General features: G+C 36.2%; 1 protein-coding gene and 1 non-coding gene across 2 annotated transcripts; both read left to right on the forward strand.

The window, feature by feature from the left end:
* Positions 1 to 3,251: 3,251 nt before the first annotated feature.
* Positions 3,252 to 11,247, forward strand: hcar1-3 (hydroxycarboxylic acid receptor 1-3). The gene is made up of 3 exons (XM_008430383.1): positions 3,252 to 3,303; positions 8,704 to 9,708; positions 10,642 to 11,247. The coding sequence occupies exon 2, from the start codon at positions 8,767 to 8,769 to the stop codon at positions 9,703 to 9,705; it is 939 nt and encodes a 312-aa protein (XP_008428605.1). The 5' UTR covers positions 3,252 to 3,303; positions 8,704 to 8,766; the 3' UTR covers positions 9,706 to 9,708; positions 10,642 to 11,247.
* Positions 11,248 to 14,300: 3,053 nt separating this feature from the next.
* On the forward strand, positions 14,301 to 14,394 carry trnai-uau (transfer RNA isoleucine (anticodon UAU)). Its single transcript has 2 exons — positions 14,301 to 14,338; positions 14,359 to 14,394. It is a non-coding gene; the product is annotated as a tRNA-Ile (tRNA).
* The last annotated feature ends 1,317 nt before the right edge of the window (positions 14,395 to 15,711 follow it).

The raw sequence follows: 15,711 nt of genomic DNA on the forward strand, positions 1-15,711 counted from the left end.
ACACAGCTAATATAATTACATTACTAAATCAGAATACCGCAAAGTATTTTGTGTGTCGGGGGAGGGGGGATAAGAAGGGTTCGGTGAATGCGCATATGCAACTGGGGGGTTCGGTACCTCAAAAAAGGTTAAGAACCACTGCGCTAGTCTAAATATATCATCAGGGAAGTTGAGTTATCTCTACAAAAGCAGCCAATAGACAAACACACGCACCATAAAAGCGACCGTATGGTTCTGCTAGCACAGTTCAGGTCTCATGCTGCACACAAAGTGGCCATAAATTCCCTGAGAGCAGATGTTACTCCTGGTGGTGCCTGTGTCGGGTCTCGTGTGTTTATTCTGCGAGTACAGTCATAAAACAGGCGGTCGAGTTGTAGACCTGTGTATCAGAGTCCAGTGATTCTAGCAAACACACATCTAGGCCTGTGGGCGGGGCTTAACACACTCAGGAAGTCAGTAACCATAAAGTTGTCGAGGATCTGTTGTGAGACTCCCTGTTGGAGAGATTAGTTAGGGAAATTCAAGATTTATAACCTTTATAGAGTTGCTTAGTTCTGCTGCATGCTTAGTTCTGCTGCATGAAGGAACCAACAGGTGATAAATACTGGTGAGATCTGAGTTTGTTTTGTGCAGCCTTTTCATTTTAGTGCCATAAGTACAAGTAAAAAGTGATTAGTACATAAAATTATTCAGAGAGGAACTCACTCAGCGATTTGGAAAAATGGGAAGTAATATTTGCTTTGAATTACAGTAAAAAGGGCCAAAATGTCAACTTTCTTTTTATAATCCTGGTCTTTACCAGGTTGTACAAAAATGTACATAACCAATTAGAACCCTCAGTAAATAAAGGTGATATCAAACAGAAACACTAAAGACACAACTAAACATAACATAAAATTTCTGCATAAACATGTCAGGTTTCAAGGAGATGCTTGAACTCCCCCTTATAGTCACTAGCTGTGTTTCCATTAACCATAACGTTGCGCAAATTGAAATTACAAAAACAATTTTGGTTAATGGAACACGTCAATGGACCTTACCACAGGGGCTGCATTTCATTGGCTAATGCCCATTTTACGTCACAGCGCAGCTATCACGTGCCTTACCGGCTCACAAACTCATGCTAATATACATTGTGGACTACAAGACCGACAGAAAGTTTTTGTGTCAGGACTCGTAAAAAATTGGTTCTCCGTCAGTGGAGCCAAGTACAGCATAATGGCAGTACTGATACAACTTACATCCTGAAGCCTGTCTGTTACAGCCTTACGTTAGCTGAACAGATCAATATGCAATGTGTACCGTATCTGACATACATTAAAGATTTTATTTCACCTGAAAAGGCTTTTTACTAAACTGTAATCGTGTTAGCCACGCTAACTTTTACTAAACTGTAATCGTGTTAGCCACGCTAGCACCGAGTACCGTGTATAAGCCCTAGGCACATTCAAACCCTCTAAACCATGAATGCCCGACTTACCCAGCCTTGCAAGAACAATAGGCATCAGTGATCTTGTCCACGGCTATATTTATGCTGAGGGTGTGAGAATCTGCTGTTTTCCTCATCGACCGGTAGCATTTAGCTGCAACTCGCACAATGTTGGAGGCATCGCGTGGCTAAAACGCCTTGATGTCGTCCAAAAAGATGACATGAACTTGTTGGTTCCCTTGTCCATGTCGTGGCTGATATTTTGTGAAAATCAGGCAGAAATGCTGCACTAATCGACTCAAAAATACTCTGCAGAGAACGAAAAATGCCATGTTTAGACATTGGAGCTAAGCGGTTAATGTGAGACATGAAGTCATGTGGGACTCAAGGGGCGTTTCTGGGCGCAGCTTGGTATGGTCCAATGACAAAAAGAAACAGTTTTGGAGATGGAATAATGAGATTTTTCCACACTTTTTTGCATCATATGAGTCACGTGATCAACAACCGAACGTTACTACTGGCGGAAACCAACGAAGAAGAGATCAGGAAGTAGTGAAAGGATGATGGTTTGTTTTTGTGTTTTTTCGGACAATGTACAGCTGGTTCACATAATCGCACAGTTCATAAAAAGTTGTGGATCATTCCAACGTGTTGAATCAGTCGCTCTTCTGTAAAATCGGCGAATACAATTTTCCATAAATGTCACATATGTAGCCATTTTCCGATCCAACGGCTGAATAAGACGCTAACGGCTCCTCTGACGTAGGCGAGCGAATATATTTCATGTACCTGCTTATTTACATCCGTAGTTGCCGTGATTTTTAATTACTTACTGGGTGAACAAGCTTATTTACGTGTGATTCTGATTTAATTTGTTATTTAATGGAAACCCGCAATGGCAAAATGGTGCTTTTTCAACATTAGCAGAATATCGATCACGACTAGCGCGTATTTGTAACCCAGCTTATGACTATGAGTTACCGAAGTCAAATAAGACAAGCTGCTTGGCAGATACCAAAAACTGGGCTATTAATTGACAAATCTACAAAAAGAACAGCTGAAAGAGAAGAAAAAAAGTTATTCCAGTGGACCAGTCAAAACCTAGACGTGTTTTTCTAAGTGGGGCCCAAGAAAGCAGGAAAAAATGCTAATTTGTAATAAATTTTTTTTACTATAGAATTTAATCTGCTTTTCAATTGTTACTATAAAATATTATTGAAAATTAAATTATTTGAAATTCTCATCTTTCTGATTGGCTGCAGTCAAATTTATCAAGCTGCTTTGCTCCTGAAGATGCATAGCAAGTGTGAAATGAACAGGTTTTTAAAAATGAAAAGACCAACGGAAGCTTTCAGCAGCCAACAAGTGAAGGGAACTGCTGTTGGATTTTAGTCCAACTAAAATTAGGAGAAGAGATGCAGCATTTAAGTTAAACAAATGAAATAAATAAGGACTAGTGAATAAAAGTGAGGAAAATACAGAAGTTGATGTTACTTGACACATGGTCATAAAATCAGTCATGGGTTGTACTTAGTTTTTCAAAAACACGAATTTCCTTTTTCACTTTCACAACAGTAACTAATCTCAAAGCAGAATCTGTGTTCTTGATCATAGATAAAAAATCATTTTGACACCTGGTGTATTTTTTTCTTTTCCTTATTTCCGTATAAGTCCTGAAAAGTCAGTTCGTCATAAGTAATTCTCGAGCTAAAATGTAAGTTTGTGGCCAAACGTTTTCTCTGGAAACATTTTTGCCAATGTCGTGTTATGACAAGCCCTCACACAGCTTTGTTTTGGAAGGAGATCTCACACTTTTCACAGTAGAGCACTTTCACTCTTGCCACGAGCTTCAGCAACTGAACCCATTACTGCTGGTGAGTACGAAAAACTTTACGCTTTTACCCAGGTTTTATAGATGCATGTGGTTTTTTTCTGTAGTTTGAACTAGATGTGTTGCATTCATTTCATTAAAAAATAAAAATAAAAGAAGAAAAGCTGAATTAAAGCGAGCTCTTAAACATTCGGCAGAAAAATAGATGAAGATGTTGATACACTGCAAAATCTATCTCAGTAAACTTGAATTAAGATTAAACTAAGTTACAAACAACTTTTAAGCTACAAATATGAGGCTGTTTTTAGTCAACACGTCCTTAATTTAAATAAAAAGATTCTAGTTATAAGTAAAATAATGATTAAAAGACATTTGAACTTATAATAGGGGAAACAGTTGTGCTCCGCTGGCAAATTATTTTGCTTATAACTAATCATTTTTATCAATATTAGCAATTGTTGACTTAAAATAAGCTACTGTTTATTGATGAAAGGTTACTTGTAAGTTATTTTTGTCTTCTTTCAGAAGTACTAAGATATTTGCACTAGAAACTAAACATGCAGGAAATTACAGTTTTACCCTCATGATACTCGTTTTGTTATCTGTTGTGCAACTTTTAAAAGCAGCCAACAAAAAAAGGCACATTTCTCATAAAACATGAATTATAATTAGCAATATTCAGATGACTAAAGCTGAGTTTGGTTTTTACTTGCACTGGTATGCACTGAAATAGTTTTAATTTAACGTTACGGTGCAGTTAAATCCTTTCTGCAAGATCTTACAGGAATTCCTCTTGCAAACACAATAATCTTCTAACTTCACCCAAATAACGACTCAATTTTAAATGTGCTTAATTGTATTTAAAGTTAGTGAACCACAAATATTATTTATAAAGGAGTTGTCAAAATCTGACACAATAGAGTTTTACATAAATAAAGACTGCAGCTCTGGGCATGCCCTCTGATTAGGGTTTTCCCTTTTCAATTGGTGCAAATATTTCCTCATAGTTTTGTTCCTAAAGCACAAATTCACACAAATACCTGCAGTTTACATGCATGCCTTACTTTACTTGCATAACATATTTATGAATTGATAAATGTTGTCTCTTCTCTGTAGTACCCATAAATACACTGCAAAAACACAAAATCTTACCAATTATTTTTTATTGCAAATATTGTAGTACACTGGAAATAAAAAGAAAACTAACTTTTAATTTATAATATGGAGGAAAAAGCTGATTATTTCACTTATAACTACTACTTTTCCATCAATATTAAGATATTGACTTAAAACAAGCTCCTATATCTTGCTGAAAAGTTATTTGTAAGCTAGTTTTGTTTTATTTCAAGTGATCTAAGTTATTTACACATTAAATAGTAGACCAAAAACTTGGTAAGATTTTATGTTTTTGCAGCATATGTTCATTGTAAAGCCACTGGAGTAAAAAAATATTGCAATCTTTACAGATTTTTACTGTTTTTGGAAAGAACCTGAGTAGAGATGAAAAGCTGATTTTTAAATTATAATTTCATAGCCTGCGAGAGGAAAGATATCTAAGCTACCCGGTAAAAACATAAACAGCCGCCATTATGAGTTAAATGTGATTAATCACATTGTTTTTGATTCAGTTTCACTTATTTCAGCTTCACTAACTTAAACAGAACCTGCCTGACAACATGAAGTAGGTGGTGAACCTTCCCAGAAATGGTCAATACACCAAAATCACTTCAAGACCTTATCAATACAGGAGCCCAGAGCAGCAGCCAGAGTTCTGCAGGTCCAACTTTCCTCAGTGAAAGTTCATGATTCAACAACAGAAAAAGAGAAATCGGGTAAAAATGGCCTCCAAGGCAGAAACTACTGATGACCAAGAGAACATTTCATGTTGAAAAACATTGATGATCATCAAGACTGCTGGAAAACATTCGGTGAACTGATGAGATAAAAGAGGAAGTTTTGGAAACAACATTAAAGCTGCAGTAACTTTTACATAAACACATTTGTTGAAACTGTCCTGGTGTTATGACAGTTTGATGTGAGACAGATAGTCAGTGAAAAAATGGACGTCCTCTGCCTTCTCCCACTTCTAACTAGGAACAACCAATCAGAGCCAGGAGGCGGGTCTCAGCGCTGTCAATCACCTTCCTGCAGCTAGGAGAGCCTGTAGCTAGTGCTACGGCTAGTTAGCATGACCACTGATGACGGCGCATAAATGGTTTTCCTGTCACATTAAATAATTTCTCTGTCATTAGCACATTTATCAGCCCATACATGATGTTGATGGACAGCGCTAAGACCCGCCTCCTGGCTCTGATTGGTCGGTTTTGGTCAGGCACGCCGCATAAATCTATGCAAGGGCCATTTGTGACCACAATCAGCTTTTATTTAATTTATTAAATCTGGCTAAATATAGCAGGTGTTTTGTAAGAAAGTGACTCAAATCCTGTTTAATAAACAACAACAAAGTTGATTAATTGAGCTCCCAAAAAATGTGAAAATTAGATGCCTTTATTTTAACATGGCAAAATCCTTTGAAAGTTTTGGATTTGTAATACCTAATATCCCTTTTCCATAAAAATGTGCATTTTTTTGTACATTTTCTTGCATTGTGGCCCCCATGACAGAAAGTTTGACCTCCCCTGCTGATAGGTTTTGTGTTCAGCTGTGAATTTCTCACCATCTTGGCTCTGGTTTTGTTTTTTTCTCAGTAATTTTTGTGGTTGTCTGACTCCTGCCTCCCCCTGAGTCATTATCTTCCTCAGTATCGGTGCTAACAGCTCTTCCTTTCTCTCCATCTTCCTCCTTTTCTGTGTATGTATTTATGGGCATGTCTGGTTTCTGGAAATATTTTTGTGTTTTGTTTAGACTTTTGGCATCTGCAGGCCTTTATTTTGTAATAATAAGCATGAATCTTCTTTATTACATTTGCCTCCTTCGAAGAGAAACAATAAATGTAGGAATAACATTTACACCTCCAGGCTGTTACTGATTGTACTGTTATGAAAATAATTACACTCTAGCTTAAGCTGCTGTTCCAACTAATATCTTACATTTGACTCTAGACCACATTGGCTGTAAAACAAGCCCAAATCATTACCCGCCCACCACCGTGCTTTGAGAATTTGAGGTTTTTGAGCTGTATGTTGTTTCTGTGTTCACCTTTTTCTCAAACAAGCCAGACTTGTTCTTTTTTTTTTATAATTTTCATTTATAAACTTTACATTTTGTGAATCTTGTATAATTAGAGAAGAAGCTGTTTGGTTTTTATCCAATTTCTTTCAGCGTCGGTCAATCTGAACACTTTTGGGAAAATTGGCAACTGCCTAAACATGTTTTCTATTTATAATCTTTTCAACTTTCTAAGTTTAGTGCTGACGTCTTTGCTCTTTGTCATTGTGTCAACCTGCGCATTTGTGCTTGGTTTTAGAGGTGGTAAAACTTAAGCAGAGGGGGACAGAGTAGCCCAAAATTAAAAAAGGGGCCATCCAAGAAATTACTCAAGTAAGAGTAAAAAAAAAAAAAATCTGGTAAAATGTCTACCCAAGAACTGAATAACCGATTAAAATGTTAGTCATTTAATATTTAAAAATTACATCATCAGATGATATAACATTTTGTGGACATTTAGGTATTTTTAATGACCAAAATAAAAATGATTCATATAAGTAACATAATTAGAATTTAAACAAAATATTTTTTTTTCCAAATCTGTTTCTTTCAATAAAAAAATATGAAACTTTAACTGAAATGTCTTGTTCAACATTTAGTGAAGTTACTCACAGTTGGCAGAAATTTTACTCAAGAAAGAGTAGCAATACTTCAAGTCAAATTAAAGTAAATCATTAGTAATCCTTAAATGACATTAAATATTGTCGAGACTCATTAGGTTTCTTGGATGGCTGTGGGCAGGAAGGATCTCCTGTAGCAGTCAGTATTACAGCAGTTATGAAGAAGCCTCTGACTAAAGACACTCAGTTGTTGTAATTTGATTTTATTTTATGAAGAATTCTTATTTGTACCATCATCTCCAAAATATTCCCCATAAAGAATAAAGAAAGAACAAGCTTCCTTTATCAGGTTGTTGAGAAAAAACTCATTTTCCTCAACAACTTGTTGCACTGAAATTTCCAGACAATAAAATATGTTTCTGTAATAGTCTCATATCTTCATATCTTGGCAGTAATAAGTGGCTAATAATAAGACCTACTGTTGCCTTTCTATCATCTTAAACTTTTTTCTAACATGGTTGAATGTTAAGATTAGATCCAAAGAAGGTTATTTCACTCTTCTTAAAATTAAAACCAGATGGAGAAAATAAAATCGCCAACCATTGTAAATAAAAATGCTTCATTTTGTTTTTGTTGACTCAGTGAATCAGGAAAAAAACCTAATAAAAACAGGTAGAAAACATACAAAAGGGGAACTTAATGGCATTTATAAAAAAGGTACCAGGTCTCACGTGTTAGAAGCAAACAATGGAAACGGTTCTGGTTCTGGAAACAAAACATGAACTAAAGAATCTGCATTAGAATAGAAATCGGAAATCCAGGTATGGGTGAGAAATCCTGATCTTAAACAAAACGTGTTGGGTCATCTCACCTAGCTTTCTGCTGTTTAGCTGAACCAGGTTTAAAAGGAGCAGCTAAGTGAAGCCAGGTTAAAGTAACCCTGTCACAGAGACCGTTCATCCTCTGCCCACTTCAACAGACCATGAGGCCGATCACAGATTAACTGATTCAGGCCATAAATTATGAGTTTCCTTCACAGAGCAACAGACAATAGGATTTATGCAAATACATTCATACAGTTTGCCGCATGCGATGTGCGTTCATTCACATCAGCTATGTTTGGTGCGATTTAATCAAACTTCAGTTCATTTGCCTAGAAAGTCCGGTTCGTTTGGGGAGGTGTGAATGTGCAATCAAACTCTACTGCAGACCAAAAATCCAAACTCTGGTTCGTCTTAAATCCTTGGTCTCAGTTCAGTTCAAGTAAACGCTGGTGTGGTTTGAATGCATATGTGAATACCAAATGGACCAGAAACCGCTCTAAAAGTAGGAAGTGGACTACAGTGCAGGGCATTCTGGGTAAACACAAGCAGACACGCTATTGCTAAAGAATTAGCTTTTTTTGTTTTTTTTACAAAAGACAAACAAAAAATCCTTCAATCGCTAAAATCTGACGCCACTTCATTTTTGTTTACATTTTGTAAAGAAGGAAATTGCGCTCTGTCTTCTTCAGAGGTCTTCATGTTCCCTTTCTTTGTGTCAAGTTGTTTCTTTGTCACATCATTCATTTACATGTTTGTATGTCAGTTTATTCTTTAGTCTTTTGTCATTCCTAAAACAATCTGAACCCTAACATCAATTCTCAAAATCATTTGCTTTCACATTGTTTCTAACATAACAATAGTCTAATCAGTTTTTATTCTTTTCCTTGGCAGTGTCAATCCACGTGTTGACATACTTGTTCAGCGAGTGGAAAGATCCAACGATACTCTGCCAGAATGAGTCCTGGGGGAAATATGACCTGCCTTCCTGAGATCAGTGAAGTTGCAAACGTGTTTGTGATCATTTTCCTGACTATCGAGACTCTGGTGGGGCTGCCAGGCAGCATCCTCGCGCTGTGGATCTTCTGCCGCCGTATGAGGTTATGGAAATCCCACGTCACCTTCCTGTTTAACATCTGTCTGGCCGACTTCCTGCTCTTCCTCAGCGTGCCCTTCCGCATCGACACCCACTTACGAAAAGATCACTGGCAGTTCGGGTCGATCTGGTGCCGCTTGAACCTGTACATGCTGTCCATCAATCGATCTGCCAGCATTTCGTTCATGACGGCTGTGGCAATCGACCGCTACCTGAAGGTGGTCCATCCTCATCACCCCATCAGCCGAATGACCTCGACTCATTCGCACAAGCTGTCAGCGCTGATATGGCTCGTCGTGATTTTATATCGGATTCCGTTGTTGACGGTCAACCTCCTCCATAAGGTGGAAGAGAAGAAAATATGTCGCAGCTTCCACTCCTACGACGTCGTCCCTAAGGCAATAAAATTCCACTATGTAGCCTACGTCCTAGAGTTCGTCCTGCCTTTGGTTTTGCTCATTTTCTGCTCCGTCAAGATCGCCTGCCAAATACGAAGGGTTCAAATGGAGAAAAAAAAAGTGCAGCGTGCCATCAGAGCTGTAATGGTCATCAATATGGTGTTCATCCTCTGCTTCATGCCAGGCGTCTTCACAGGCCTGGTAGGGCACTACATAAAGACATTCCACCCAGAAGCATGTGAATCCTACACGTTATGGATCAATCTCTTCGTGGTGAGCCTTGGCTTCACCTACCTCAACAGCGCCTTGGACCCAGTCATCTATTTCTTCTCCAGCTCCGTGTTTCATGACACTCTGAAGAACTCCTTCAGATGCAAGAGAAGCATCAGCGAAGACAGCTGACAGGTAAAGACAATAACAATCTAGGTTTTGTGTGATTGAAGAGAGCGGAAACAGATTTTTACATTCAGTAAATCAGACTAAACGTCTTTTGTTTTTCAGTCAGGTTTATAAAAATGATTGTATTTGTGTTTGAGATGGAGCTTCATTGTTTCCACATAACACTGATTACTATTGTCACAAGCTGCATTTATATTTGTTGAAGATATAATCAAAAATAAGATATATTCTTCTTTTTGTGCTAAATGTAAAGTTGGTCATTATGGACAAAAAAAAATCTATTTCAGAGTCACCAGACAACAGAAAGAGTGTAAGGTTTCGTCCCTGAGCGTGTTTCCGATCTGACTTTCATTTCCTTTTGGACTCATTTTTTGTGTCGTTTCATTGTCATGACTAGCTTTAACCTTTAACCTTCAAAGGGCCTTTTTCTTTTTTGTTCAGTGATTTATCCACACATCTTTCACCAAAGCATATCCGTCTCAAAGACAGAACAATTTCATTCCTGAATGGTGAAAAGAGAAACTTGGCACCTTCATGCATCTGATGAACCCGTCGTCCACTGTTCGCTTCCTGATACCTTGACCAGTTTTACCCATGATGTCATACAAAGAAACAGATTGTTGTTGTCTTAAAATATACCCACAATTATACCTCCAGTTTACTCAGATGTTGTTTCTTAACGAACATCTGGAGCCTTACAAAACAATTACATCATCAGACTTGTTAAGAGGTAGTGTTGCCCAACGTCTGACCTTAAAAAAAGTTTCTCTGTCATTATTTTCACAAGCCCAAACTGGCCTAAACCAGGAAATGTGTTGCTTGATTTGATGTCAGACAAAGAGGGAAACGTATATTTCTTTGTGTAGACTATGGGTGTTAACGTTAAGTGTTTCTAAAGAGAAAATACTCATTTACTGATTTCCTCATTTCTTTCCACAGCCGTATCCCACTGAAACTACAGACTTCTTCTTCTTCGTGGGATTACAGATCTACATGCAGCCCGGATACCTAAGAGCCACTTTTACACACAATTTACCCATAAAATAATACTTAATTTAACATGACAGAACAGAACAAATCCAACAGATTTCTACCAGGCCAGACCAGAACCTTTTCTTTAGTGTTGATTTTTTACAGTGTGCGATTGATTGGTGTATAATGAAGCATCTTCCAAGCGTCTCAATGCACTCTAAAACATATCAGTTGTTGTAATTCGTGGGAAGGATGTCAGACAGTTTTTCAACTGATGATCTTATAAGAGTACAATGCATAAAATCTGCATTTATTCTTATAATCAATGGGCTAATCTAACAGAGTTTATATATTTATGTATGTCCCACCTTTATCCTGGACAATTTCCTCAAAATAACTATTAATGCTGAGAATCTCTGTTGGTAATTCTAAGGAAAAATACTCAGAAAACCATTCAACATTGTTTTATTTTTACTCTGTATTTGTAAGACTTCAAACTTTAGTCTGATGCTTGATTTTCCTGAAAATTTTAACATGTTTTTCTAAATAATCAAATTTAAAGCCAGTGACTTACTGTCAATTACTAACATATTTTAATAAGTTAGTGAAATTTGGTAAATTTGGTATTTAACCAAATTTATATACCAAATTTAACCAAATTGGTTAAATTTGGTATTTAACCAATTTGGTATTTAACCAATACCAAATACCAATGAAAATGGTGGCAGATCCACAAAAGTACATTTGCTGAAGTTTACAAAACTGCAGAACTAAGACAGTTTGTGTCACAGCTTGTCACACTGTGTTAAAAGATGTTGATCTCTCAATTGCTGCAAAATGCTGCAATTTTTGTAATACATTATTTGCTTTTCCCTTGAAACTTTTCCACAGCAACTTGATGAGACATGCAACTCAAGAAAGTGTTGCTAACTGTTAGCCAAAGCCAACTCTGAGACACCTTTTAAAATGACACTACTTTTATAATTTTAAGATAGAATTGTATTTTTATAAACTTTTAACCTACTGACACATTTGGATAAGACAGTTATTTCTTAAATGTCTATACTTATAAACAGGAAGGCCATAATAGTTTAATCGTCTTACCTCTTTTTTCATGTGAAACACATGCTAAGCTAATAAACTTAACTTCTCATCATATTTAGCCAGACAACTATCTAATAAAATAGTAATTACATAACAATAGAAGTCAATTAATTTTTCAACATTCCCTATTTTTTAGCGCTAGATTTCTAGTATGTGTAAAGAGCTAATTGTTACAGGAGTCATGCTAACACTGTATTTATGTATATAACCATAAAAATACTATAAAAATAACTGTATAAGCAAGCATGACTGTGGTTTAAATGTCTATCAGGCAGTGTTGAGATGAACCACTACAAAAACTTTTCTGAAAATTTGGTTATTTTTTTTAAGATCTTTAAAAACTACAGTGATGGTGCGGTGCCTCCATCCTGGTTAGCCATTAACTTGTCTGATCTTATTTCTCTGTATCCAAGTGTGTTAAAGGAGTTGTTTAACACAGGTGATATTCTGGCCACTCAGTGACTACAAATATTCTTCATATGACCTGTCTAAAATAAAAAAAATACAACAAAGATCCTACAAACATGACCAGAATAGCAAAGCTACATGCTAGCTTTTCCTTGGCTAATGCTAGCTAGACTTTTTTCCAGTTACTTTTCTTTTCCTTCAGTTTTTCTACTTCTGTTTGTTAAATAGTTTACTGTACTATTTTAGTTGACTGAAATGTGTGTAACAATTCTTTAAAAATGTCTTTAATCTCAAATAAAATATATATATATTCTGAGAGTATCACATTACAGAAATATGACAGAGTATTAGGACCATACAAATAAAATATACAAAAATAAAATTACAAGAATAAAATTCATAAAATTACTAAAATAAACGTGTACAAGAAAAAAGTTAATAATATGGGAATAAATTTGTAGTATTGCGAAAATAAAGTCACATTATTATGACTTTATTCTAATATTTTGACTTTGTTCTCATAATATTATGACTTACTTCCCATGCAACTTTATTCTTGTGACACTATGACTTTATTCTTGTATATAAATACATTTTCTTTACAGAAAATCCCTGACAAACTACTCAGTTAAATAGTTTGATCCACCACTGCGAACAAAACAACTCATGTTGAGTTGAAACGTTTATCTCCGTCCAGAGTACAAGTATGCAAGAACAGGAAGAGCATGCAAACTCCACAGAAACAGCCTGCACCTTTAAACGGGGAAGAGGTCAAACAAGAGGTCAAGAGCGTAGAAAATGGTAAATATATGAAAAGCCTTAATTTGCACTTACTTGGCTTGCAGCACTTAGTATTTGCTTGCAGTTGTGTTTGATTTAAATAGTTTTTAAAGAATAAATGCATCAAAATGTACATGTCTATTTACTGTTTATATGCTGTTTGTTCTAACTTTGTGAGCCATAAGATAAACAAAACCCTGGAGTCGCTGAAATTATTCTTGAACGCAATGTTGTTTGAAAAAAAAAAAAATATTAAGGACTACTTTTGTTTATCTTTCAGCAATAAAACTGAAAATGTATGTTTTTATTCATCTACAGTCTATAAATGTTTCTTAACTGACTTGTTGTGCATCATTGTGTTCATCTCTTTGGCATGCACCATTCTGCTGTATGTGCACAGCCATGGTTACATGTTGTAAATTAAACATGATCACTGAAATCTCATCCAGGGCTGCTTTATTTTATCAGCACACACAAAAAACTAGTTCCTAAATTTATGTTTCTTGCATCAGGACATACACTAGATTAGGTAATTGTTGAGACATTTAGATCTGTTAGATTTGTTCTACATGGTGCGAAATGTCACATCAAAACTTTGGAGAATGAGGACCTCTACTGGTCTACTGGTTTTGCACTAAAATGGATTCTAAAGTAAATATTTATATAGCATACTAATATATTTATATTTTTAAGGAATTCATATAACTTTTTTGAGCTGAATTGGTGAATTAATTTATTACTTTAATTAATTTAGGGAGATTGGCCTGATTATACAAATCTAGTAAAAATGTACTTTTGTAACTATTACTTGTGAATATTTTTGTTCCAAGACATAGTGAAAATACAGTTTAATCCAACATTCACTCACGTTAAGGACGATTTTAGTGAGAAAATCCTACGTTTTGTTGTACCACGTTAACGTGCGCGTTCCCGCGACGAATTCCTCTCACAGCATGGATGTCCATTTTTTGGACAACACACCACTGCTGAACACGCAAGGAACTTCCACGTCGTTAAAAAGAGACACTGGAGGTTTATCGAGAGAGCCACTGCAATCTTTATTTGTTTTATATTAAATTTAATCACGGCTCTACTTGTATTAACACCCATTTTGGAGGATTTTATGTCGTCCCGCGAACAGATAATGTACATTTAAAACGGAAAAATCTTCCGTTGACGCATTCCTCCGGATTCTAAACGTTTGTTTAATGTATTATCTACATGTAATTGGTAGAATAATAAGAAAAGAAAACGTTATACATAAAAACGTATCAAGGTTACACGTCATCCGTTGTAGCGTGGTTATATTCCCAAATGCCGACCATTGACAGTAGGCTCCAGTGGCGCAATCGGTTAGCGCGCGGTACTTATAAGTCAGTACACTGCAAAGCAATGCCGAGGTTGTGAGTTCGAGCCTCACCTGGAGCAGTCTTTTGGTATCTCCTTCTGGAACGTTCTGCCACAAAAACTTGAAGTCCGGTTCGGTAATCGCTTTTGGGTCTGCATTGTGACCGTGTCTGTAGATGAACTTTTAAGAATGAAACTAAAAACTTAAAGGAAGCTGAACGTGTCCCAGTGTTTTCCTGTGATGATCTGACCATCTGTCCAACGTGTGGACAGCATTGTTGTCTTTCTTTCTTTAGTTATACAAATGTTTAAATATTTTAATTATATCCTAGTATTTTTTATTTCATTATTATTATGATTATATATTTTTTTAAGCATTTCCTCAATTTAGTAGCATTCAGTTTCTAATTTTTGTACTTGTAGTGTTTGTTTATGTTTAATTTTGAGATATTTGTATATAGATGCATTTTGACAATGCCCGCAGTTTTCTGTTTGTTTTCTCAAGCAGTTTTATCTAGTTGTGTAGATTTCGTTTCATAAACAGCAGGGGGCAGTAGCGCTCCATCTGCGCTGAGCGACAACCAGGAAAAAAAACAATTTTAGTTTTGAAATATGACTTCAATAAAGACATATAAGAGTTATTTAAATATTGGCCACTTTTTTATATGATTTAACTTGTTAGGCCGGCATTATGTTTGATCTTACAACACATGTTTGGTTTTAAATAACTGGAAAGAAAACAAAACTATTTTTTTATGAAAGTGATCAAAATCGTGTGAGAAGTGAGAGTGAAAATAATTTGATTTGTAAAAATATAATTATTGACGTTGCAGTTACAAGTTTCACCGCCAGAGGCCGCTGTTGTCCGTCATTTGGACATTCCTCTTTTCGTTCTTTTTATTTTTTCCCGCTCATTCTTGAATCTGACTGGCTGGATGTCCTTTTTGAATAAAAACAGTCAAGTCGATTTCTTTTTTGTTTACCCACTTCTGCTTTCTGTGTCCTCATCTAAATTCCCATTTTATGTGGCAGCGCCCAAACAATGGTTTTGTTGTTTTTAAAAAATGCTGATAAACATTTTCTTTTCTGTGTATGTTAAATGTGTGCCTCATGCACATGTAGAAGACTCAATTCACTCATTTGATTCAGGCGTGTTGAACCAGGGACACGTTTAAAAGTTTCAGGACTCTTGCCCTCCATTAGCCTGTGGGTTGTGGCCATGGCGGACCAAAGTTCTGAAAGAAACATAATGTCTCTGCAAGTTATGTTTGAAGATAGAATGAAACATGTGACTCAGGTTGACAAAAATGCTGGAGGCCACAACTGTAAACATTGTTGATGTCAGAGGGCTACCAGATGGCCTGATCGATTATGGGTCAAGAAATGTTTGAAACCTTG

This window comes from Poecilia reticulata, linkage group LG15 (genome assembly GCF_000633615.1).
Source record: "Poecilia reticulata strain Guanapo linkage group LG15, Guppy_female_1.0+MT, whole genome shotgun sequence".
Classification (NCBI taxonomy): Eukaryota; Metazoa; Chordata; class Actinopteri; order Cyprinodontiformes; family Poeciliidae; genus Poecilia; species Poecilia reticulata.